The sequence below is a fragment of the Monodelphis domestica genome, chromosome 2, assembly GCF_027887165.1.
Source record: "Monodelphis domestica isolate mMonDom1 chromosome 2, mMonDom1.pri, whole genome shotgun sequence".
Taxonomy (NCBI): Eukaryota; Metazoa; Chordata; class Mammalia; order Didelphimorphia; family Didelphidae; genus Monodelphis; species Monodelphis domestica.
In genome coordinates this window covers 82,548,586-82,576,180 of record NC_077228.1, presented here as the reverse complement: position 1 = coordinate 82,576,180, position 27,595 = coordinate 82,548,586, and the positions used below count along the sequence as shown (strand labels likewise).

General features: G+C 35.8%; 1 protein-coding gene across 5 annotated transcripts in view; it reads right to left on the bottom strand.

Annotated features, from left to right (window-relative positions):
- The window catches only part of SWT1 (SWT1 RNA endoribonuclease homolog), a 137,033-nt gene that overhangs the window by 97,724 nt on the left and 11,714 nt on the right, over positions 1-27,595 (bottom strand). For 4 of the 5 annotated variants that reach the window (XM_007480961.3, XM_007480958.3, XM_007480959.2 and 1 more), the window contains exons 4-9: positions 23,607-23,665; positions 14,241-15,006; positions 11,134-11,193; positions 8,837-8,966; positions 5,915-6,016; positions 4,467-4,655 (exon numbers count right to left, since the gene is read on the bottom strand). In XM_007480961.3, the coding sequence (XP_007481023.2) occupies positions 4,467-4,655; positions 5,915-6,016; positions 8,837-8,966; positions 11,134-11,193; positions 14,241-15,006; positions 23,607-23,665 (1,306 nt within the window). Of the gene's footprint in view, positions 1-4,466; positions 4,656-5,914; positions 6,017-8,836; positions 8,967-11,133; positions 11,194-14,240; positions 15,007-22,512; positions 22,604-23,606; positions 23,666-27,595 lie in introns of those variants that run through there. The other variant, XM_056815649.1, reaches the window with a different exon arrangement.

Below are 27,595 nucleotides of genomic sequence, written 5' to 3'. Positions count from 1 at the left end.
TATAAAGCAGTGGTCATCAAAACAATTTGGTACTGGCTAAGAGACAGAAAGGAGGATCAGTGGAATAGACTTGGGATAAGGGACCTCAGCAAAAGCCTATGACAAATCTAAAGACCCTAGCTTTTGGGACAAAAATCGATTATTTGATAAAAATTGTTGGGAAAATTGGAAGACAGTGTGGGAGAGAGTAGGCTTGGACCAAGACCTCACACCCTACACCAAGATAAACTCAGAATGGGTGAATATTCTGAACATAAAAAAGGAAACTATAAGTACATTAGGTGAACACAAAATAGTATACATGTCTGATCTTTGGGAAGGGAAAGATTTCAAAACCAAGCAAGACTTAGAAAGAGTCACAAAATGTAAAATAAATAATTTTGACTACATCAAACTAAAAAGCTTTTGTACAAACAAAACCAATATAACTAAAATCAGAAGGGAAACAACAAATTGGGAAAAAATCTTCATAGAAACCTCTGACAAAGGTTTAATTACTCATATTTATAATGAGCTAAATCAATTGTACAAAAAATCAAGCCATTCTCCAATTGATAAATGGGCAAGGGAAATGGATAGGCAGTTCTCAGATAAAGAAATCAAAACTATTAACAAGCACATGAAAAAGTGTTCTAAATCTCTTATAATCAGAGAGATGCAAATCAAAACAACACTGAGGTATCACCTCACACCTAGCAGATTGGCTAACATAACAGCAAAGGAAAGTAATGAATGCTGGAGGGGATGTGGCAAAGTAGGGACATTAATTCATTGCTGGTGGAGCTGTGAACTGATCCAACCATTCTGGAGGGCAATTTGGAACTATGCCCAAAGGGCGACAAAAGAATATCTACCCTTTGACCCAGCCATAGCACTGCTGGGTCTGTACCCCAAAGAGATAATGGACACAAAGACTTGTACAAAAATATTCATAGCTGCGCTCTTTGTGGTGGCCCAAAACTGGAAAACGAGGGGATGCCCATCAATTGGGGAATGGCTGAACAAACTGTGGTATATGTTGGTGATGGAATACTATTGTGCTCAAAGGAATAATAAAGTGGAGGAGTTCCATGGAGACTGGAACAACCTCCAGGAAGTGATGCAGAGCGAGAGGAGCAGAACTAGGAGAACATTGTACACAGAGACTAATACACTGTGGTATAATCGAACGTAATGAACTTCTCCATTAGTGGCGGTGTAATGTCCCTGAACAACTTGCAGGGATCCAGGAGAAAAAAACACCATTCATAAGCAAAGGATAAACTATGGGAGTGGAAACACCGAGGAAAAGCAACTGCCTGAATACAGAGGTTGAGGGGACATGACAGAGGATAGACTCTAAATGAACACTCTAATGCAAATACTATCAACAAAGCAATGGGTTCAAATCAAGAAAACATCTAATGCCCAGTGGACTTACGCGTCGGCTATGGGGGGTGGGGGAGAGGAAAAGAAAATGATCTATGTCTTTAACGAATAATGCTTGGAAATGATCAAATAAAATATATTTAAAAGAAAAAAAAGAAAGAGTCACAAAATGTAAAATAAATAATTTTGACTACATCAAATTAAAAAGATCCTGTAAAAGGAAAACCAATGTAACCAAAATCAGAAGGGAAATAACAAACTGGGAAACAATCTTCATAACAAAAAACTCCGACAAAGGTCTAATTACTCAAATTTATAAAGAGCTAAACCAATTGTACAAAAAAATCAAGCCATTCCCCAATTGATAAATGAGCAAGGGACATGAATAGGCAATTTTCAGTCAAAGAAATCAAAACCATTAATAATCACATGAAAAAGTGTTCTAAATCTCTTATAATCCGAGATGCAAATCAAAACCACTCTGAGGTATCACCTCACACCTAGCAGATTAGCTAACATGACAGCTATGGAAAGTAATGAATGCTGGAGGGGATGTGGCAAAGTGGGGACATTAATTCATTGCTGGTGGGGTTGTGAATTGATTCAGCCATTCTGGAGGGCAATCTGGAACTATGCCCAAAGGGCGATAAAATACTGTCTGCCCTTTGATCCAGCCATAGTATTGCTGGGTTTGTATCCCAAAGTAATAATAAGGAAAAAGACCTGTACAAGAATATTCATAGCTGCGCTCTTTGTCGTGGCAAAAAATTGGAAAACGAGAGGATGCCCTCCAGTTGGGGAATAGCTGAACAAACTGTGGTATATGTTGGTGATGGAATACTATTGTGCTCAAAGGAATAATAAAGTGGAGGAATTCCATTGGGACTGGAACAACCTCCAGGAAATGATGCAGAGAGAGGAGCAGAGCCAGGAGAACACTGTACACAGAGACTGATACACTGTGGTATAATCGAAGGTAATAGACTCCTCATTGGTGGTAATGCATCGATCCTGAACAACCCAGAAGGGTACAGGAGAAAGAATACTATCCACATTCAGAGGAAAAACTGTGGGAGTAAAAACACTAAAGAAAAACTACTGCTTAATGACATGGGTCAAAGGGGATATAAATGGGGAAATAAGACTCCAAATGAACATCCTATTGCAAATACCAACAACATGGAAAGAGGTTCTGATCAAGAACACATGGAATAACCAGTCAAACTGCACATCGGCTATGGCTGGGGTAGGGGAAGGGGAGGGAGGAAAAGAAAATTATTTTTGTAACCAAGGAACAATGTTTGAAATTAAAAATAAAAATTTAAAATAAAAAAAAGAAATGTACATTAAAACAATTCTGAGGTATCACCTCACAGCTATCAGATTGGCTAATATGACAGTAGAGACAAATGATAAATGTTGGAGGGGATGTGGCAAAACTGGAGGGCACTGATGTATTGTTGGTGAATTTGTGAACTGATCTAACTATTCTGCAGGGCAATTTGGAATTGTGTCCAAAGAGCTATAAAACAATGCATACCCTTTAACCCAGTAATACCACAACTAGGTCTGTATGCCAAAGATATTTTTTTTTAATGGAAAAGGACCTATTTGTACAAAAATATTCATAGCCACGCTGTTTGTGGTGGCAAAAAATTGGAAAATGAGGGGATGCCCTTCAACTGGATAATGGCTGAACAAACTGTGATATATGATGGAATACAATTATGCTATAAGGAATGATGAACAGGATGATTTCAGAAAGAGCTGAAAAGACCTTCATGAACTAATGCAGAGTAAATAAACAAAACCAGGAAATCATTGTACACAGGAACTGAAACATTGTGGAAAGATCAAATGTAACAGAATTAGCTACTAGCAGCAATGCAACCTATCCAGTACAATTCTGAGAGACTTAGGACAAAGAATGCTCTCTACCTCCAGAGAAGGAATTATAGGAGTAGGAATGCAAATGAAAGCATATAATTTAGCACTTCTTTGGAGGGGTATATGTTTTAGGGTTGGAATTTTATAAAAATGAATAATATGGAAACATGTTTTGCGTGATAATATATGTATAACTCAGATTGAATTGCTTGTCAGCTTCATGAGGAGGGAGGGAAGAAAGGAAGGGAGATAATTTGGATATATAACTTCAGAAAACTCGTGTGGAAATTTCTAAATATTTTGTAAACATTTTTAAATTTAAAAATAAAATAAAATAAAAATGCAAAAAAGTAAAAATAAAAATTCACGTTTTACCCAAAATGGACAGTAACAACACCTCTTCTAGACTCTCTCTAATGAAACTCCTTTCTGTGTTAAAGTGAGGAAATATGGTAAAAAAAAAAAAGCTGTACTACAGTAGATTCTAATAATGTATCACATCTTGAAGAATATTTTTTTGAAAATTTATAAATTAAAGACATTGAGCTATGAAGAAAGAGACCCTTTTGGAAAAATAAAACAAAACATCAGAAAAATGTGTTAATTAATTTTATAGGCACTATTCATAACATGCCTAAAAATTCTAAGTTAGATACTAGATTAAGGGAGAAAAAATGTGGAAAATTTGTATTATACAGCACTTCATTATTATAGAAATCCAAACACACATCTACCCATAATTACAACCAGTCAAAACCTGATATGAATGAATGAAAAAGCATTTGTTAAAAATTTGGTATGTGCCAAGCATTGGGGGAACAAAAAAAATTTGAGATTGTTCCTGTTCTTAACAAATCAGTCTAACAGAGGCAAATACAACCTAAAAAAAATTGAAGATATAGAAAAATGCACCATAGGCTTATCACTCAACAATTAATATTATGCAGCAATTTTAAAAAGGAATAAAAAATGATAGTTACATAGCATAGAAACTTCTTACTAAATCTCTAGTTTACATATTAATTATACAACTTAAAAAATGAAAAATTACAATTAAAAGTGCAATTTTTGTTGTTGATGTCAATCATTTTTTACCAAAGGAAAATTAAGTTTTTGAATCATTTCCCTTTATCTCAAGGCCATATGTAGCCTGAGTAGAGTGTTTAGCACCATAACCCATTCAGTGATACTTACATCCATGGGATACTTACAAAGTTTTTGAGACGCAAGTTGAATAGATTGACCCCACAGCGTTCCATCTTGACTTCTGAGACAGTTATTGATGAAATGAACTGCAGGTATAGCTTTGTGCTGTGCATGCTTCAGTAATTTCCCAGCTTTCATGCGGTCTAGTTCTTGCACAACCACCCAAGGAATTATCAATACAAGTTTATCAAATCCTGGAAAATTCAAGTATCTTATCAAATCAACAATATATATTCTGACATCTATACTAGGCACACTGGCTTTACAAAAAAATATAAGCTATCTTCCTAACTATCAAAGACCTTATAATTAAGTTGAGGTTAACTATCTACACATGTATTTAAAAGGAGTTCAGGAAAAAAGAATTAATTATGCCCAAGGGCTATAAAATTGTATATAGCCTTTGACCAAGCAAGCAACACTGCTACTAGGTATGTAATCCAAAGAGATTAAAGAAAAAGGAAAAGGATCCAAATGCACAAAAATATTTACAGCAGGCAGCTCCTTTTGGTATGGCAAAGAAATAAAAACTGAGGAGATGTCCATCAATTACATGATTCAATTAAACAAATTATGGTATATGACAATGATAGAATATGATTGTAGTATAAGAAATAAAGAGCAGGATGGTTTCAGGAAAATCTAGGAAATCTTATATGAACTGATGTATAGTGAAGTGACAGAACCAGGAGAACATTATATACAGACTTGGCTACTCTGATCAATACAATGACCCAAAGGAATCATGATGGAAAAATGCTATCCACCTCCGGAGAGGAAAGAAATTAAGTCTGAGTACAGGTCAATGCAAATTCTTCAGTTTCTTTATTTTGGGGGGTTTATGTTGAGGTTTTTTGGTAAGATGGCTAATATGGAAAAATTATTTGCATGATTTCATATGTATAACTGATACATTACTTGCCTTCTAAATGGATAAGGGAGAGTAGAAAGAGGGAGAGCATTTGAAACTCAAAATTTTTTTAGATGTTAAAATTAGATTTTTTTTTTAATAAAAAGGAAAGCATAAGATTTTGCATTGCTAGGGCAATCTCTGAAGATCCCATTTTATTGTGATTAGCAAGTATAGAATTTACTAAATAAAATTATTTTGGCAAGCATAAGAAAATACTTTGTCCTTCTCTGGGAAGTTCACAAGTTAATACTGTAATTGAAGGGAAGTGGTGTGACAGAAAAAAAATTCTTTATACGATTTCTGATGACCTTGTTTTAGTCTTGGTTCACTTGGTAATTACTGATAAATCACCTTTAAACCTTTCTGGGTTCCTTTCATTGTTTTGTAAAAAGGGAATAATACTTGCATCTTCTACCTCAAAGCAATTATTTAGTAAAGTGCTTTGTAAACCCTAAAGCACAACAGAAATAAGAATTTTGATATTGTGATCTCTAGTAATTTGTGAGACACTCTCTAGTAAGAATCAGGAAATATGAATACCTGGGACATCCATCGTCTTCAAAATTCCAAGAAACTTGAGATGATTCATCAGAATATTTGTGTCAATAACAATTAAAAGTTTTTTATCTGAAGCAGTATTCTCTGAACAGGAAAAAAAAGGCACACCAATGTTTTAATATTATATTATTCTTTAAAATATTTTACATAATATATAAAATTCTGTTTGTTGAATTTAACTCATAAAAATGTAATCTAGAAATAGGAAGACAGTCTTCTACCTTGACAAGACATTGATTTCAATGAAATCAATGTCCAATTACCCACAAGTTATTTACTTTATGAATACCTACAGCAAATTTCAAATTCAAGACTGAAAATTATCCCTCTATTCTTTCCTGACTGATTCAAGACATATTCTACCAATCACTCCCCCTTCCCTCATGCATGTCAAACTCTTCTTCTCACTGGCTCTTTACCATATGATTAAGAAACTTTCTTAATTTCTCCCAATTTGAAAAAAAAAAAGGGCCTTCCCTTGACCTTTCTATATTATCCAGCTATCATTTCTCTCCTCTTACCTCTCCTTCACCACAAACTTTTGGGGAGGCAGAAAAACTATCTACATGCAATATCTCCTCTTCAGCATCTTCATGGTAAGGCTTCTGTGTCTCAAGTAGAACATAAGCTCCTTAAGGTCAGAGATTTTCATTTTCTTCTCTGTAACCCTATACTAGTGTCTTGAGATAAATGCTCTTGAATTGAACTAATTTGCATCTCATATTACTGAACTGCTCTCTCAAAAGACATCAGTGACATGCTAACAGTCAAATAGTCATGTTCCAGTTCCTATTCTCTTTGCCTCCTCTCTAATATCTGACACCTTTGATCACACCTTCTTTATTAGATACTCATCCTTAATTAGCATTATGCATACTACCCTCATTTGGTTCTTAGTCCAATCTTTATAACATTTTGTCAGTTCTCTCACAGGTTCCTAATTCTCTTTTGGACTCTTTAATAAATATTTCGTTTTTAGCCTTGCTGTTGCCTTTATCTTCTTTCCCCCGTGGCAATCTTATTCACTTCCATGGTATCACCTATTTCTAAAAGAAAGTTCCCAAATATAAAGCTCAAACCCAGATTCCTCATCTGAGATTTGGATATATCATAAAGCTTAAAGATGCCTATAGAATTTCTACCTCTTAATTTCCCACAAGCACCGCAAATTCAACAATCCAAAACCAAGCTTATCAACTTTCACCCAAATCCTGCTACTTCTTACAATTTTACTTTCTTGTTAGGACTCTCTGTACTCAGTCTCTGAGTTCCAAAACCATGTTCACCTATTTTTTTGCTGCCTCAACTCTCATGCTCAATTCTGTACGGTCCCTTAAACTTCCAAAATCTCTTACTATTCCCTCCCTTACTATTCCCCCAGCAATAATCATAGAAGGCCTTCCTTACTACCTTCTGGTACTACTCCAATAACCTCCAAATAGGTCTCCCTACCTCCCAATCCAATCATTTTCACACTTTCCATACCATTTATATACCACTGCCTTATATAAAGACCTGCCAAATCATTCCTCTAGCTAGCAATCTTCATTAACTCCCTACTGCATAAAATCCAAATTCCTTTATCTACATTCAGAGACCTCAATATGATACCTATCTTTCCAGCCTCATCTCACATTATACCCCTAAACAGATTCCTCACTCTACTAAACAGTCTCTCAATAACCAGTCAATATCTCAAACACACTCAACTCTTTCTTGATTCTGTACCTTTGTTCGTGACTATTCCCTTCTCCTACAAGGTTTCTACTTCACCTATTTACCCAGTGAATTAATAATCATTCTATAAAGCACAATTCAAATTCTACCTTCTCCATGAAACTTTACTTAATATGCCCTATTGATAATAGCCCTACACATCTCTGACTTCAATTGCACTGTAACTCTATAGTGAACTTGTTTGTGTCTATTTATCTTAAATACTACAAAGTCCATGAGAGCAATGAACATGCTTCCTCATCTAAAATTTTCTCTCTCCCTATCACAATAGGTAATTTTGCTTTTTGAATTAAATAGACTTCCCCTTGTCACTTATGTGCTTTTTTTTTAAACCCTTACCTTCCATCTTGGAATCAATACTGTATTGGTTGCAAGGCAGAAGAGTGGTAAGGGCTAGGCAATGGGGTTTAAGTGACTTGCCTAGGGACACACAACTAGGAAGGGTATGAGGCCAGATTTGAACCTAGGACCTCCCATCTCTGGGCCTAACTCTCAAACCATTGTGCTACCCAGCTGCCCCCCACTTATGCTTTTAAGCCTCCTTACTCTGTCATTAGTTAGTGTGTTCATTAATTATAAGCTAATATTAACATCAGTTTATAACTAAATATAATTAATCAGGAAAATAATATTATGCATTCCAAAGTCAATAAATGATTTGGGGATTGTCTATACCACTATTCCTTCCCATTACCAAGGATAACCAAGACCTGACTGTATAACCAGGATAAATTCAAGATGACACTTCCTCCACACATTACAATTTACATTACATCCAGTCAGTGCCTTAACAGAGAAAAAAAAAATCTTCATTAGTATGCAATTACAGTTAAGAGTAAAAAACTGAAAGGTCAAACTTTGATGGCTATCACTTACCCAAATTAAGTAAAAAGTACAATTTTGTTTATTATAGTAAAAAATCTTGTGTCATAAAGCAAAAACCATACCTAACTGCCTTGTAACTTAAAGACTATAACAAATTATGACAGGGGAGAATACTGGAAATACATTATAATCTGTCACTGGAGACTATTAATGCACAATTTCTTTAAAACATTTTGAACTCAATATTTCCTCCTGATCTTAACATAGTCAAAATAATGAGTTAATGTGCTGATATGCGAAAAAGACCAGGTGAAACCATCAACGTTAATATAGAGGACATACCAACAAAAGGATGCACATCATCTTCAGCCAAGTCAATTTCCATACTTGTCAGCTCTCCAGAAGCTGGCACCACTGGCAAATCCATACTTTTCCCCACACGAGCAGCATGAAGCTCTTCTACTATCTGCATCTATCACAGAATCACAGAATTTCACAATTGGAAGGGACCTCAGAAGCCACCTAATCCAACCTGTATCTGAAAAAAGGATCCCTTCTGTAACATACCAGATTTGTGGTCATCTGGTCTTTGCTTAAAGATCTCAAATGAAGGGGAACCCACTACAATAAAAGAAACCCATTAAACTTATGGATAGCTCTAATTATTAAGACATTCTTCTTTACATCAAGTCCAAATTGGTCCTTTGCAATATGCTCCCAATTCTCCTAGTTCTGCCCTCTGGGGCAAAGCAGATCATGGCTAATCCCTCTACCAGGCAACAGCTTTTCAAATATTTCAAGACAGTTTTCATATCTGTGCCCTCCCCACCCCCTGCTATACTCTCTCCACCCCACTAGCAGTCTTCTCTTCCCAGGCTAAATATCCCACTTCTTCAACAGACTTGTAGGGCATGAATTCAAAGGCCATCATTATCCTGGCTGCCCTCTTCTGAACACTCTACAGCTTCTCCATGTCCTTCCTATACCATAGTCCTGGATCAGAACACATTACTTCCAATGTGGTCAGGCCAGGGCTGAAGACAGCAACATTATTATCACTTTATTTTTCCTGGCCACTAGGTCTCCTTCATTGCAGCCCAAGATCACATTAGCTTTCCTGACTACCAAATCACAATACTGACTCACATTCTTAAAAGTTCTTAAAACCCTCAGATCATTTGCAAACTAACTGCTTTCTAGCCATGCCTTCTCAATCTTGCATTTGTAATATTGATTTTTTTAATGAATTGTAGAAAGATTCACATTTAAATGTATTCCAAGTTGTTAACAATTTCCAAGTTAATAAGAAAATGAAAACCATCTGTATTCAAGACACAAGATCTATGTATAGGAAGAAAAAAAAATTTTAACTTTAACATCCTAAAAATATTTAAATGTAGTTGGTTCAATGTTCTTCCTCAGAATTTTTTTTTTTTAAGTTTTAAGAATTGCTCCAGAAGGGGCAACTAAGTGGCTCGGTGGATAAAGAACCAGGCCTAGCGATGAGCCTGGGTTCAAATATGGCCTCAGACACTTTCTAGCCATGTGACCCTAGACAAGTCACTTAACCTCACCAGTCCAGCCCTTACCACTTGGCTACCTTGGAACCAATACTCAGTATTCATTCTAAGATAAAAGGTATGGGAAAAGTTAAAAATAAAAATATACTCCAGGTTACAACCTGGATATTTAGACCCAACCCACTGTGAGGAAGTAATTCCTTAATGGAAAAGAAACTAAAAAGTGCAATAAATTTAAATTTTAAAAAAAAAGGCTTCTCATATCAGAAAGATATCCATAAAATTTTTTGAGGATTATAAAAATAATGAACAATTTAATAAAGTTTGAAATCTTTTTGAAGAAAAATTTTAAATATCCTATGTACTTAATCATACTTAACTAAGAAAAAAAGAAAGTTCCATTCAGCAAATATAGTTAAAAATATATTTCAGGTCTAAACTGAGACCAGTTAAAGTACAAATCCATGGTGTTTTCCCTATTGCCAAAATTTACAACTTTGATTGACATGCATGTAAATTTCAAGGAGTCTCCATTTTCTTGTCTATTATGAGAATATAACTAAAAACTTCATTTTTGAAATTATAAATACAATGGGCATATCATCTTTAGGTATCTGCATTAGAATAATAGCTTAAGATACAGACAAGCTGTAAAAATGATGAAAGCAAAAGGTCAGATGATGGAGGAATATTTTTAAATACTCAGATTAAAGCTTTTAAAGGAATCCATGCCACAAAATTACATAAATATAATGATTATTAAACATATAGAACTGTAGCTAGAAGGTTTTCTAGAAGCTATTTAGTCTATATTTTACCTATCATGTTACAAGTAAGGAAATTGAGGCCCAAAAAGATTAAGTTAATTGTCAAGGATCATACAAGCAGTAAATGATGGGTAGGATTTGAACCCACATTCTCTAACTGTTAATCCAGTTATCCATTTGCTATATAATGCTGACTCTCAATTATTATATATTACATAATTATATGTAATGATTATAGTGTAGCAACAAGAGCATCATATTTATATTCACATCACTTTTAGTGTTAATAAGCCAAGAACTCAATTTAGCAATTGTAATCGATATATTCAAAATAAATAAGTAGAGTACTAACCTCTTGATCCATATCCTGAACACAATTACTTGAATTAGGAGAGTCTGTTGCTTTGAAATTCTAAAATAAAATTTTAACTTTATTAGTTAATGATAAAAGAACATATCAGATTCTAAGCCTACATCCTAACCAGTTATATTTTTTCAATGGTTTTATATGTAGGTATGTCCCCACCATAGTCTATAGTAGTCCACTACTATAGTAGTGGAGATATCTTCAACTCCTGAGGACTTAATTATCATCTCTAGGCAGATGAATCCCCAATCTATAAGTTTAGTCTTCATATCTCTCCTAAACTTCAGTCCTACCTTATCAATTGCCTGCTAGAAATCTCAACATGGACACCCTACAGGAATCTCAAATCCAACTCACACAAAATGGAACTTACTAATTTCTCCAAAACCAATCCTTCCTCCAAAGTTCACTATTCTATTTAAGGCACCAATAACCTTACAATCACCCACATTTACAACTGAATAACTGGATTTTCATGGCATAATGTTGTTTTCCTCAACTCCTCATTCTCCTTTGTTTACTTATCAACCACAAGCTCATAACTGTGACTGTTCCCAAGATGCTGTCCTAGGTTTTCTTCTCTTTTCCCTCTATAGTCTCTCTTGCTAATGCCTTGCAGAGCTAGGGATTCAATTATCATCTCTATGGAAATGACTCTATAACTATGTATCCAAACCTAGTCTGTCCCCAAATTGCAATCCTACATCACCAACTGCCTTTCAACATTTCTAACTGGATATCCAGAAGACAACTCAAATATAGATCCAAAACTGACCTCAAATTTACTTCCCAAATGGTCTCCCCTACAAAACTCCCCTAATAAAGGCATCACCATCTTTCAGATTCACAATTTTTGGGAATAGTCTTAGCTTCTCGCCTTCCATCATCTTACATATGTAAACAGTTGTCAAACCCTGTCATTTCTACCTCCATGACATCTCTCATCCAACTCCTCTTCCCTCACACTGCTGCCTTAGATGAATTCCTTATCACCTTTTGGCTAGATTATTGCTATAGTCTTCTAAGTTATCTTCTGCTTCAAATCTCTACCCACTTCAGTCTATCGTATACACTGCTACCAAAGTAATTTTCCTTGAGCACAGATCTGACCATGTCTTCCCTACTCAATCAATCCCAATGACTTCCTATTTTTTCTAGGAAAAAATAAGTTTTTCTTTTATTTTTTAAGGTCCTTAACAACCTGATCCCAATTTGTGTTTCTAGTTTCAATATACCTTTGCCCAGTTTTACATACTCAACAGTGCACTGTTGAATACAGCCAAATTGATCTTTTCTCTATTCCTGTGACAAATGTTTTTAAGCCAATCTGAAAGAAAATAAAGAGGCAAAGCTCTAAGCCAGTAACAGATTTATTGAGATGTCAGTGTCATTAGGCTTCCTCACATCTTAAGCCAATTTAATGAGGGATTGCTACCAGTTATATACCTAACACTTCCTCTTTTCTGGATCTTCAGAGAATAGCCACCCCCATTCTTTCCAGGGACATGCCTTAGATGGCAAAGAGGATAAGCTATATATGGTAGACCTTCCGAGGGACAAGCTTTCTGTGAATACCTGGGAAAACATCCACTTAGAGAGCACAGATCTTTAGACCAGAGGGCAAACATAGCCTTTTGGCCTTTTGCTTGGAGGATGCTCTAACCTTCCCACAAATCAGTCATTCCCTTCTGCTTGGGATACACAGGCTGGATGAGGCCACATCCCATTTCAAAATGCTAGTTTACTGGCTTATTCAAAGTTACAGAAAAAGCAGCTAATATGAGGTCATAGAGAAAAGCAGCTAAATACATTACATTCAGTTTGCTTAATAGCCTTATATAGTTACTATAATTATTAATCACTATCCCAGATTAATCACTTCCTTTAGATAAATACTGATTGATTCTAATATCTATAGTCATAATTTTTCAAAAAGGTCAGGGATTCTCATTCTGCACAAACTTCTTCTGTCTCTATACCTTTGTATTAGTCTATCACCCAATGCCTAGAATGTACTCTCTATCTTTTGCCTGAAAGAGCCTCTCTTCATTTATAGAGCAAGTTCAAACACCATCTTCTGTATGAACTTTCCAAATCACTACAACCACTAATGCCCATCCTCCTGAACTACATTGTATTCAACTACTTTGTACTTATTACCTATATATAACATATATACATTTGTGTGCATATGTATATGCATATGCATGTGTGTGTGTGTGTGTGTGCATATGCTATCTCCCCCCATGCCTTCAGAGCATTCTTTCCTCATATCTACCTTTTGGAACATCTAGTTTTATTCAAAACATAATTCAGGTATCAACTCTTATATGCCTTTCCTGATCTGCTTAGTTTTTAGGGATTATACCCCAACATCCTCTAAAATTATACTTGTATACTTTCATTTACTTCTATGTCTACAAGTTGTATCCCTCAGCAGAATTTCAGCTCTTTGATAGGAACACTTGTTTCTTGTATTTCTGGTGCCTAACACATAAAAACTGCTTAATAAATACTTACTGAATTGAATTGAACCCAGCAAAAAAAGTGCTCATTTCTAAAAATGAACTGAGAAATTAAGAGAGAAAAACTAAACAAATTATAACTGGAGGGAGGGCACTGGAATGCTGAAAGCTTACCAGTACAGGGCTACTGTTTGAGTTTTTCTGGCAGCTGACTATCATTGGAAGAGTCAAAAAGACCACTTTGATGAAACTTTTTCAACCAATTCAGTTAATCAAGAATGAGCACTTATGAAGCACCATGTGCTATGAAAAGTGATGAGGACAAAAAGATAAAACTAAAATACTCAATTCCCTAGAGAAGCATTCATTCTAATAACTGGCAACTTTTAAAAGTAAATTTTACTGAGTACAAAAGCACTAACCCACTCACTATCAAGGAAGAAAGGATAGGAGCTCCCTCTTTCCCCACATTTTATTCTATTATATAATGATGTTTGAGCCCTAGAAACAAAGAAAACCCCCTCTCAGTTTAATCAGTTTTCCATCGTGAATATTTCTAATACAAATCCACTTAAAAAGCTTTCTCTACTATCAAACTCTTTTGACCAAAATATCTATTCACTCCACCTGTTTTAGTGATTCAGTGGTAGGAAATGAGCTTTCTTCTGGCTGTGAATTGTTTCTTTTTTGGTTGGAATGCTCAGGATGATATTTTTCTTTCCACTTACAATCAGATGATTTATATGAAGTGACTGATGGTAATAAATGTTTAACTTTGTGTTTAGAAAAATTTGGAGGATTCTGGAGAGTCTCTTTTTTCTCACATGTAGGCTTTGGTTTAGGAAATTTAGAATCAAAAACATTATTCTCTATTGGTTTTCGAAGAGTACCACAGGATTTTGTGGCAACTTTGAAACTGATTTTGCATCTTTCAGATTCAAGTGCTTCTTTATTCAAGGCTTTGGAACTACATTCCTTAGCAAACTCATCTTTGATGTATTTCTCAAGCACAGGTTTTCCTAAATTATCTTTGACTTTGTTGTTCTTTTCTCTCTTCTTTAATGCTTTTAACTTCTCCCTCTGAGCAAGATAATGAGGCCATTTCCTTTCACTGGTTGGAGCTTCAGATTTAGACTGTGCCTTCTTGTTACATGTGAGGCTGCTACTACTTTTGAGGTCACAGTTACTCTGGTTGTTCTCACTTTTTGATTTTACATCTTCATGTTTTAAAGCAACATACTTCTTTATTTCTTTTTCAGTTCTGTTTAAAGACTGACTGTGAGAAGTACTTTGACTGTCATCAAACAATTTCTTCTGGAGTCTATCAGGCTCTTGGGATGAAAAAGAACTGATTTTTTGTTTCTTCTTTTGAGTGCCTGTTTCAATATCCAACCTACAAAGTAGTGCAGAAACATAAGTTACAGGCCTAATTATACATTATAACTCTCAAACTTATATTGATATAGTGTAAAACATAAACTAATATAAGCTGCATTAAGAATTAAGTCTTGGAGTTTCCAAACCCCAGTTAAATACTTTAACAATTCAAGAGCAGCAAAAACATATCTGATTAACACCCAATTCATAACAATCTATTGTAATGGCTTACATTTTTGTAGGGCTTTAAAGTCTATAAAATGCTTCAACTGTATTACTTCTTTTTATCTTCACAATAAATCAGGGAAATGAGTACTATGGGTATTATTATCCCATTTTTACTAATGAGAATCTCACCCAATGCTAGAAAGGCTTGAGAAAGAATAGCACATTCATACAATATTAGAAAAGCTTTGAATTGGTTCAAATGTTTTGGAAAATAATTTAGAATCAAGCTAAAATTGCAGCTGAAATGCCCACTACCTTTAATCCAGAGATCCATTGCTAGATATATATATATGCCAGGGGGGTCAGAAACAGAAAGGTCTCATAGATAACAAAATGGTCACACCAACACTTTTTTTCTAGTAAAATAAACTGGAAACAAACCAAAGCATGGCTAAACAAACAGAATGTAATAGAAAAATATTGTCTAGCAAGAAACGACAAATATGAAGAATTCAGAGAAACATTGGAAAACTTTTACAAATGTACACCATGACTACAATAGCATGCATGAGAAAAAATAAATAAATAAATAAAGATAAGCCCGTCATGTAATGATAATGTCCAAGCTTGGTTAAAAAGAGATCAAAAGGCATATCCTTTCCTTCTCTGCAGATAATAAGTATGGATCACTGCATAGACTATCAAGATAAGTTTAGGTGATTATTAGTTATTTAATGGAACTGCTTTTGCTTTCTCTTTTTAATTCCTTGTTTCAAATGATAAGGCTCATTATATTCAGGAATTAAAGTGATATTTTAAAAAGTATATGAAAAAGGTTTTAGGTTTTTTACAATTAAAAAAATCTTATGTAACAAATGTCTCAAATAAAGAATAGTGGGGGAAAAGCTTTGGGAATTTATCCAAACATAGTGTTTCTACCATAATGTTAGTTTTATACCTCTTAATGGTCTACAGGCATAATACTCATATGGTTTTGGGGTTCACATCAATTCAGCAAGCATTTTCTCAGTAACCCCATGTGTAAAATGGTATCAGTAATGATGAAACATACAAAAATGGTTCTCCTAATTGGATGGCAGTCAGACTATGGCACTCCAACAGGTCACCTCCAAAAGGATGGCTGCCAGGTATATGTTTTATGTTTTATACTTTTGTCTATTTGTGAAGTGTTATTTGGGTTAAGTATGCTGTGGGTATGTTTATGTGTTTGTGTGTCCAGAGTAAAAAGCAAGAGGCTTTTCTTCTCACTCTCATGGTCTAAGCAGCAGGGGAGGGGGAAGGTTGTGGTAATAGCCATACATTTGACTTCTGTTTTGTAGTGAAACTGTAGTGAAGTTGAAAGTGTCATAGTGAAAAGTGAAAGGTTTAAATCTAGGCCATTTTTTAAAACCCTTACATTCTATCTTAAAATTGATACTAAATATTGGTTCTAAGGCAGAATAGCAGTAAGTACTAGGTAAATGGAGTTGTGACTTGCCTAGGGTCATGTGGCTAGTAAGTGACCAAGGCCAAATTTGAATACAGAGCCTCCTGTTTCTAGGTCTGGCTCTCAATCCACTGAGTCACCTAGCTATGGTCCCCTAGTCTAGGTCACTTTTAAGAATTTTTATAAATAATTGGGGCCCAAAACTGCAAAGAGAAAAATGTTCTGGATGCTCTTTTTCCACCCTAACCAACTCATTTGAATAAGTTCCTTTTTTTTTATAATATAGCTCAAAAACTGTACTAATCTCTGTAATTTTACCCTGAGAAGCAGTTTAAGGGTGACTACAGCTTAATTTTTTTAACCTGCTTTTAAATAATTTGTTTCTAACTAAAGAAAACTTCAATGAACTTATCTTGAGTAACAGAGATTATAAATCCAAGTGTAACTGAATCTCAAAATTGAGGTTTATAGATTATGTTTCATTTGAATATGGGAAACTGGCTTCTCAACCACCAGTTTTAAGGTAAGGGAGGAGAGAAAAGAGAAAAATTTATATGTATAAGGGAAAAGCCTAGAGGTAAACAAAATCTGAATAGAAAATCTAAATAGATACTTGGGAACGATTGTTGTTTTTTTATAATAAGAAATTCTGCTGTATATTATAGGAGACTCCTACTTATTTTCATAATAGATAATAAATATTAGAATTTTTGAGAACTATTTTGCTTCATGAACCCAAAAGAGAAACTTATTTTAAAAAAGCAACTTGAAATGTAGGTATTTATTTAGAAAATATCTTTGATTTTACTTCTGTGAATGATTTAGCAGAACTTAATTGTTATTTGAGAGGACTACATTTTTGTGAGCTGATAAAGATGCTTATAATTCCTAAAAGTATATTAAAGAACAGAAAGATTTAAAGGAAGTTTAGGTTTCAAGTAGAAAGTTGTGTGAAAAAACATTTATTTTATTAGGAACTACAATAATTAAAAAATTGCAGCTTGATTTAGAAGTATAAAGAAAATCTATAGAGTTAAGAATAAATGGAAAACAATGGGAACTATATTCTGAGATTTTAAATGTTGCCATTAAAACACCCAGATTTGAACTAAATTTAAATTTAAATAGATGATTGAATTAGATTAAAAACTAGTATCACACTACCACTTTTAAAATCATGGGCCCCATAATACTAATTAAAATTATAAATTGAGATTCTAGGTAATACCATCTGCAAAATAGATCCAGATATAATTGAATTTATTCTGTCCTCATTTTAAATTAAATTGTATCTCTCCAACAGGATGCTTATGAATAAGATGTAGGAAAGGAAATTGTTGGGATCTGAAAATGTTAAAAGATATATTAAAACAAAGAAGAGAATCCCATTATACCACATTACCCCAGACAGTGGAGTGAGGAAGTGCTCACATTTAGCTACTGGGCAAAGGAAAAGAGAATGTGAAACATGTTCTTAGGTACAGTGGAAACGGGGAAAGGAGCAGCCCCCTCTGTGTTGCCAGAGCACATATGCCACACCTTTGCTAACAGGGCCCTAGAAATTTTGAAGTTTTAATGGCTTAGCCAGTTTTGAATGAAGTTAGACGGGAATCAGATACCCTCCTTAACAATATAAATGCTGGCTACAGTAATTTTTTGCACTCTATACTGTTTTAGATATAACCATAAATGTTTCTTTATATTGTGCAAACTGGAAATATGTTAACTCTCAGTGTTCTGTGAGAATTCTCCAATTCCACTCTGGGGGAAAAAAAAAAGCCATGCCCTGTCAAAGAATTTGACCTGACTCTTTGGAGCCCGTATTCCTGAATATTGTTAACATATTCTTTATTGTTTTATCTGATAAGATGTTAGTGACTTGCTAATTGGCAAGGTTGTAGGTTTGCATCAGCTCTGCTGCTATGGTATAAGATTTTTTAACACTTCATACTGAATTAAATTGGAAGAATTTACAAATAAGCTTACATTAAGAAAGTAAATTCTACTTAAATTTATTCATATTAAAAGACACATCTTAACTTAGCAGTGTCAAGGTGATATTGTCTCAGATGGTTTTATACTATTAAAATTGCCTTGATTTATAGATCTTGATGAGAAACATCAGAATTAACTTGATAAAACAATGCCCTTGATTGAAGTAAACCCACAAATGTTCCTATATAACTGTGATGGCAAACCTATGGCATGCAGCCTACCCCACCCCCTCCTGAGTTTGTTACTAGAAAAGTAGAAGGATCCAGGCGGAGCTGCTCCCCTCCCCCTCTCCACTATGTAGGATGACATTTTTTTTTACATCCACCCCCACTTTGCCCAGCAGCCCAATGGGAGCTCTTTCTTCCTCCTCATGTGGTGCAAGGGTGGGGGGCTGGGCAAGCCTGGCAGTTGGTGGGGAGAGGGGCACAGCACATAGGTTCTGGAGGGGGGGCACAATGCTCAGTCTGAGGGATGGGGTGGGGTTAGGGCCTGGCACTCAGTCTCTCAAAAAGGTTTGCCATCACTGCAAGCCAAAAATGGTTCATATCAGAATGAACCAAGAGTCCCTGGAGATAATTCTAAGGTTATCTTCTTCCATCTTTGATTGTCTTGGTCTTCATTCTAATTTGTTATCTGCTGTTGCTAAGCAAAAGTTTCCACCCTTGTTGCCCAACCTTCTACCCCTTCCCTCTTCTTAGAATACTATGAAATCTATAACACCTCCTCTTCCACAGGCTTGGTTCTACCCCAATCTCCATACAGTGTTTTTGGTTTTTTTCTCAAAGGAAATAAACGAATTGCTAATCACACTTTGGCTCTTTGCTTTTTAGAGCTAGCAGGTAAAAACCCAATGCTCTCTGGTTTTCAAAAGAACAGAGTAACTGTTCCCTCTCTGCTTTTTAAGGGTTGACAGTAGCAGTCTCATAAGTCTATCCAATTCGGTGTTCTTCAGAAGTTTGGAGTGCAACCATCATATGAATGTTGAAAGTGCACCTCAACACTGACACTTGGCCATACAGGCTTTAATTAAGCATCTCCTTTTAAGGACTGAGGGGAATGGTGGCCCCAGGTATTTTGACAATTACACTAGACTTAGAAATATCTCTGCTTCAAGAGCAGCGAGGTAGTTCAGTGAATAAAGAACCAGGCCTAGAAATGGGAGGTCCTAGGTGCAAACCTAGTGTCAGAATTCTAAGACAGAAGGTAAGAGTTTTTTTGGGGGGGTTTAAACTTCATTAAAGAGATTAGTACTTTAGTTTTATTTCAAGGTGAATTTTAAGCTATATTTAAAAAAGGAGAAAAACTTGTAGAAAGGGATGTTAAATGAAATTCTTTGTGATTTTTGTTTTGGAGGCCTGAGAACTTTATTTGAGAGCTAATTTAGTAACAATTTAACAACTGTATCCAGCCCTATTGTGTTAATGAAACTTTACTGTTTAAGGTGAAACCTTTCAGGACCATTAATTTTCTTTTTTGAGCTTCACATTCAGGCTTGTGTCCCCAACCAATGTTTCACTTTTTCTGGGAAAATGACAGTAGCTCAATGCGTGTGAAAGCTGGAAGGGCAATTTGGGAAGCCTAAGTTAAGATGCTGCTGGCTCAGCTTCACATATAAAAAAATCTTCCTACCAGCTTAAATCTGAGTCTGACTGTGATATCCTGTCATTCATTTGGGTAATGATATTCTCACCTAAAATCAACTTGTTTGATATTTTTTCATTGATATGTGCTTGAACAAGCACTTCAGTAAAGGAATCTTTATTAAAAAAAATTTTTTTTAAGCAATAAGTATAGAAAAACATTATGAATTGAGGTTTTAGAATGGCAGAAAACTGTGTATAGGAAAATTGTTTTAGGGGTTTTGTTTCTTTTTTTGGTCTTTTTAAACCCTTATCTTTTAAATTTTATCAGTATTATGGTAGTTTTAAGCAAACTGCATTTTTATATCAAGTTTGACTTGGCATATCTGATCTATTGTTTTTAAACCCTTACCATCTTAAACTGATACTAAGTATAAGTTCAAAGAGTGGTAAGAGGGGCATGTAATTGGGGTAAAATGCCTTCCCCAGGGTCATAGGGCTAGGAAGAATCTGAGGTCAAATTTGAACCTAGGACCTTCCATCTTGTGGCCTGCCTTTCTGTCCACTGAGATATCTATATGCCCTCAGATCCAAACTTAATGAGGTATCTTCTCACTTATTTTGTCTTTTCTCTCTGCAAATTAAGTGCCTGGAAAGCTAACCCAATATTAAAATACTCACAAGCAGCCCTGGTAGTATTTATACCAACTCAAGAAATTTCTGATGATTATCATTCCAATTAATTTCCAAAGAAAATGTAAAAAGATGCAGTTAAAAGTATATTGTACACTTAATTTAAAAATTGCCTGAGGGTTCACAGCTATTTTGTAAAACAAATTAACATCCCACCAGCATTGCAGCAAGGTGGGGGCCTTCTTTGGTCTCCTCAAAGACTTTCATTTGTTATGCAAAACAACTTATTAATAGCTTCTCTAGGCTTTGCCTTCCAAAAAGACTCACACCCATGGGAAAAGTATTTAAGCTCTGTTTCTTCTCCCAACTAGTGGTTACTCTTGCACCTCAGTGGTGTAGTGACCCCAGACTGCCATCTACTTTGGTAATTCTTTTCAATTTCAGTTGATATCATGTACAGTATAGTGACTTTCTGACCAGTTCCAAATTATTTTCCTGAATGGTCAGACAATTCACAGCTCTGCCAAGAGTGTATTAATGTACCCAATCTTCCAAAAGTCCCTCCAAAATTTGTGATTTTCCTTTTTCGTTAATATTGTTAACATGACAATGAGTGGTAGGAGGAACATTAGAGTTGATTTCATTTGGATTTCTATATTAATATTATTTGAAGCATCTTTTCCTATGGCTATTAAATTAGACTTCCTCCTTAGAAAACAATCTGTTTATATCCTTTAGCCATTTAATCACAAGTCTACCCTCTATTTGTATAATCCTCTATAATTATCTCATCAGTTCTCCTGGCTAGTTCTGCTACCAAGCATTTCATCAAAGTTGGCCAGTATCAATTTTATACAAACTCCACATAGTATAAATTGTATATTCACTTCTTAAATTATCATATGGTCAACTTGGAAAAACACAGAATCACTAAAGTAGTCAGCAAAACCAAATCTTTAATCAGGAAAGAGATAGGTCCATTAATATTAGGCTGTCACACAGAGCCAAGAGCTAAATACCACACAGAGTCAAACCCTCGGAGCTATGGGGACAGTGTCCCCAAGAGGATTCTCCAAAGAATAATAGAATGCAGGAATCTTATATACCTTTTGGGGAACTAGGTATAGCAAACATACATAGACAGTGCACAAATAGGCTTGGGAAAGAGGATGTTGCCAGAGGCTAGGGTATCAAGGAGTGGCCTAACTTACAATGGATACAAGAAAAAGAGTCTAGCTGGGCTACCTGGGAGAGGACTTTGATAGGTGAAATTAAGACAAAAAGGGTACTTAACATTTGATTATGTCCATTAGTCCCACCTAAACTAGGATCATTATGTACTTTAAGGTCTATAGTTCAGCCAGAAATAAGGTCAGTCTGGGACCTCCCTTAAGGTATTTTCCCAAGGGACAGGGGTAAACCTGGGGTTCCCAAATTTCATGCTGACATATGCTAATGTTTTCTTAAAAATTTTGTAAGGAAGAAAGAAAAATCTAATTATTTAGGATTAAAATCTAGGTTTAATCTGATGAAATTTTTACCACATTGAAAATTTTCTTGCTTAAGGTGATATTGACAAAACTGTTACTACTATGACCAGAATTTATGTATCACCTCAGAAACAATTTTATGTGCAAAAATTGAAGAAAATAGTTAAGTGAAAATTAAACAACCTTGCTTTATGAAAACCCAAATTTACCTTTGTCCCATGGGAACTTGCCTTCAAGGAACTCCCAGATTGACTGTAGTCCCAGAGTGAACAATAAGCTGTCAAGCAACCATTAAGCGCCCTGAATTGGAGTGATAGATATTCAAACCTTAATATCCTTTTGTCTTAGAAGTTTCTCTCATTGTATATCTAGGCAACTCCCAAATAGTAAAGCCAGGATGGAATGGTCCAACCCCAGTCTCCATGTAAGCCAATCAATTGTTCTTCCTATCCTATACTCCCTAACTGGTATATAACAATGATGGTGAACCTTTCAGGAGTGCTGGGCTCCACCCCAAACCCAACCACCATGACCATGTACTATGCCTGCCCCCCCCAAAAGACCTTGGGCCATGCCCCAACCTGGCCCTGAGTAAGGGGTACACCCTGCTGCCCCTTTACCCTACACAGGGGAGGGAGGAAGTGGTCCCATTAGACTGCTGGATGGAGGGGGAGGTGAAGTGAAGAATCTCCTCAGTGAGTGTACAGAAAGGGAAGGGAGTGGCCCAAGCCCTCTGCTCCCCTCCAGCTCTGCCACATGTGAGCTGCCCCCTGTGTGCTACCATTAGGCTACTGAGCAGAGGGGAAGGAGATGTGAAAAAATGTTATCAGGCACCCATGTCATTCCCTCTGCCTTTCTAATAATGACCTGGGGTGGGGTAGGGGCCCATGTGCCCACAGAGAACTCTTGAGTTCCATCTTTGGTATCCATGCCATAGGTTCACCATCACTGGTATATAAGATCCCAAGTTCTTCAGTTGGATGGAAATTCCCATGATGGAGATTCCCACTCCTGGTCCAATTCCCCAAAAACATTGTTCCCAGCATCTCAGAGCCTAATTCAGTGTGGTGCATGAATCTGTGTGGTGGCCATAAGAACTCTTGTACTGATTAAAGACTTGTTTTTTGTAACTGCTTTGGTGGCTCTATGTTTTTACAGATTGACAATTAAATAAAAGATTTTCCAAACTTATCCAAATTCAAAATATATTCTTATTTTTATCTGCCTTGGGCTTCAACATCCATCATCCATGTTAACCAAAAAAAAAAAAAGCATAAAGATATTAGAAAAATAAGGAATTTACCTCTGAAGGTCCTCTTTTCTTTTTGGATCACAGTATAAAATGTCTGTATCATCGGACTTCTAAAAAGAAGAAAGAACTGAATGAGCACAAACTTTGCAAAGCAATACTAGGCTTTTTTTTTTTTCTTCAAAAAAGGCTTCCTCCTCTTGTGAAGCTATCAGACTAATTTGGAATGGTCATCAAGATGTGTAAAAATTGTGAAGATAGGATTAACTCTCTCCTTGTCTCTTTTTAGCTAATCAAATCAAGAACTTAAAAGTATCCCTACTTACCATTAAGTAGGGGAGATGGCAAGGCACTTACTAGAATAGTAAGCTCATACCTCCAAAGGCCACTGCCCCACCCCAACCCCAACCACACTCACCTACCCACCATCAAACCCCCACAGTGCTAGGCAAATTGAAAGACTGCAATTGGTTTCTGTAAAAGGGGAGTGACAGGAAGTGACAAGGAAAAGGAACATAGAAGAGCCCAGCATGGTCTAGAGATCATTGTTCCTTTCCTGGTGTTTGGAGTGAGTAGCTGAGATTCCTGCCTCAGCTTTGGAGGAGGCTTTGTTGGTGGAACCCTGGCTGGCGGAAGACAACACCAGGAAATTCACATGGACACAGTCTAATCCCTGCCAGGGCTGGGCCAGACTTCACCAGAGAAGGCCTGGTAGGCTTCTTAGGAATCTGTCTCTTTATCTACATTTTACACTTTTACTCTTTCTACCGCTTTCTAAATAAAAGCTGTTAAAAAATTATTTTGACTTAAGCTATAATATTTTAAAATTGGCAACCACAATATTACTTTCTAACTCATATTTAGTCAAAAACCTAAATTTAAATCTTACAAATGGTAGGATAGCAAAACAAGGCAGTAATTGCTCTAGGTCTCTCTTTGCTGTAAAATGATACGGCTTGCATTAAATGATCTTTAAGCTTTTTTCTAGTTCTATAAATATCTATGATCCTATGAAAAATGATCATGTATTCTGAATTTTTTAACAGTTCTTATTTTTATTATAAATAATTTGATAAGGCTTTGCAAAATGACTCATTTGTCATACTACATAAGTCCATGTTTGGTTATTAAATGCATACTATGGTCCAAACAATGTGCTAAGCACCAAAGATATCAAAGAAAGCCAAAAACAGTCTCTGTCCTCATAGTTCATGTTCTAATGAACATGTAATTATATGCAAATAAGCTATATACAGAGTAAACTAGAAATAATTTCCCAAAGAAAATACTAGCAATTGAGGGGGATAAGGAAAAGCCTCTTACAGAAGATCAGACATGAGCTAAAACACATAAGAAGTCAGGGAAGCCAGGAGGTAGATAAAAGCAAGGAGAGCTTTCCAGGCATGAGAAAGAATCAGTGAATATGCAGAGTCAGGAAGTAGAGTGTTTTCTGAGGAATAAGTGGGATAATGTCATTAGAGAGTAGGGTACATGGAGGGAAGTAAAATATAAGAAGACTAGAAAGATATGAGAGGGAAAGGTTTAGAAAAGGCTTTAAAAGCCAAACAGATGACTTTTATATTTCTTTCTGAAGATAATAGGTAGTCCAGTCCTCTGGAATTTAATGAATAGTCAGACCTACACTTTATGAAGATCAATTTAGCAGAAAAGTGAAAGATGTACTAGAATGACTATTGTAATAATCCAGGTATTAGGTGGTGAGAACCTGCACCAAAACAGCAGAAAAATCAAAAGGGAGAAGAGAGAATATACAGAAAATATTGCAAAGTAGAATGGGCATGGCTTAATAACATATTCGATATGAGGGAGCGAAAAAAAATTGAAGAGTCCAGTATGATACCTAAACTTAGATGGTGGTATCCTCAACAGTAAAAGGAAAGTTAGGGAAAAGGGAAGCACTTAAGGAAAAAGGTAATGCGTTTAATTTGATCATGGTGAGTTTAAGGTATCTCTATGAGACATGCCAGATTGAAGAGATCAGGAGTGAGGGTATATCTGGTTAAAGAACTATGAGAATCATCAACATAGAGATGTTAACTAAATTCATGAGACCCAAAGAAATAACCAAATGGCATAGTATAGAAAGAGAAGAGGGCCCAGAACAGTTTTAGGAGTTATTCATCACTAGGTGGTTATGACATAGATTCAGCAAAGGAAACTTGAGAAAGGTCACACAGATAGAAGAACAGGATAGAATAATGCCATGAAAATCCAGAGAGGAGAGAATACCAAGTCAAGGGTGAACAAACAATGTTAAAACCTATAGAGAGATCAGAAAGGATCAAGATTAGGAAAGGGCATAGAATTTGTTGACGAAGAGATTCTTGGTAACTTTGGGGAAAGTAGTTTGAGTTGAATAGAGCTGGAAGTCAGATTACACAAACTTCAGGAGAGAGTAAAAGAAGAAAAAGCACAGATTGTAGATGGAGGGAATTTATTAAGATCCTACTATGATCTAAGAATTGTGCTAAGCACTTCAAAAACATAATCTCATTTGATCCACACCACAATCTGGGTGGTAGGTATTATTATATCTATTTTACAGCTAGGAAAACTGAGGCATACAGAGGTTAAGTAATTTGTTCAAAATCACATAGTATCTGAAGCAGAATGTGAACTAGGGTCTTCTGATTCTATGTCAATGCTCTATCCACTGAGCCCCCAGCTTCCTTTTCAGTGGCTTTCTCAAAGAATTTAGTCATGAAAGGGAGAGATAAATAGGATATCACCAGGTATATATGGATTGAGTATTTTCTCTTTTCTTTGTTTCCTGCCTTCTCTGTGTGTGTGTGTTACTAACCATATAATTTACTGAGTAACAAATAACAAAAAGACATAGAAAAATATTTACATGGTATAATAACTATGAAAATGGTCAAAGCTAGAGTAACCTTTGTGCTCTAGGAAAGAGGATAAAGAAAGTGTTAAACATAACTAGCCCACTAATGCTACAATTGTAGATTCTAATTTCAATTCCAATTCCTCCTACCACAAGCTGTATCTTCTTTAAAATTTTATAATCTGATGTGCATGCTCAAACATAACTTCCAATCTGATAAAGTTTCTCCATCTCCCTGCTTGCCTTTTTTCCTTTTACATTATTATTCTCTCTCTGAACTTAATAACAAAAGAGAACACTTTCATATGCACAACACAACACAAAAGAGGATTCTAAATTAATTTATGAAATGGATCTCTATTCCATAATGGTTACTTTAAAAAAATACATAATAAATTCCTTATGTCACTTTCAAAATTGCCTTGCCTGGCTATGCTCTGCTCTCTCATCTTCTATCCTTGGTGCAAACTTACCTACCTGTTCATACATTAGGTATATATTGAATGGCCTTTACCATTTGTTACTATATATTCCCTTCGTGGTCGCCACAATGTGACAAGGAAATCACTTTAAAAGACTGATATATATCAATTTAAGGTCGCCAAGGAATTCAGCTATGTAATTCCTAAATGAAAACTCAAGTCAGCCGTCAACCTTTTATAGAGTTTAATTACAAACAGGAGGAAGAAAGGAATTAGAGATAGAGAGAGAGGGGGAGAGAAGGAAATAGGGCTTAAATACCCCTTCTATTTAGGCTGGGCCAAAAGGCCCAAGCCTTAGATAGCTGGGGCAAAGAAAAGAGATCAGTCCCTATTACTCACGTGACCAAAATGGAGAAACAGTCTCAGAGGCCCCACCTTCAGCTTCCTTCAGAGCAAGCTTCTCAGAGCACACTCCAACCACTCAGACAAACTCCTCAACCACCACCCTGAGTCTTCAGACCCCTCTATCTTTAAGGAAACCATCCAAGTTCCCTCCCCTCAGTTCTCACATCTACCAATCACTGTCCATCAATTTCCCTGTGCCAATGGAGGCTCTAGCTTAACCCAGGACTGCCCAGAGGTCTCTGGCTTTGCACATGTCTGTTGAAGGTCATATTTTCAAATAATTAAATCTTTGATCCTTTGCTACAGCCCTTCCTAAATCCTGTTAACCTGAGTAGGGTAGAGATTGGAATAATTAA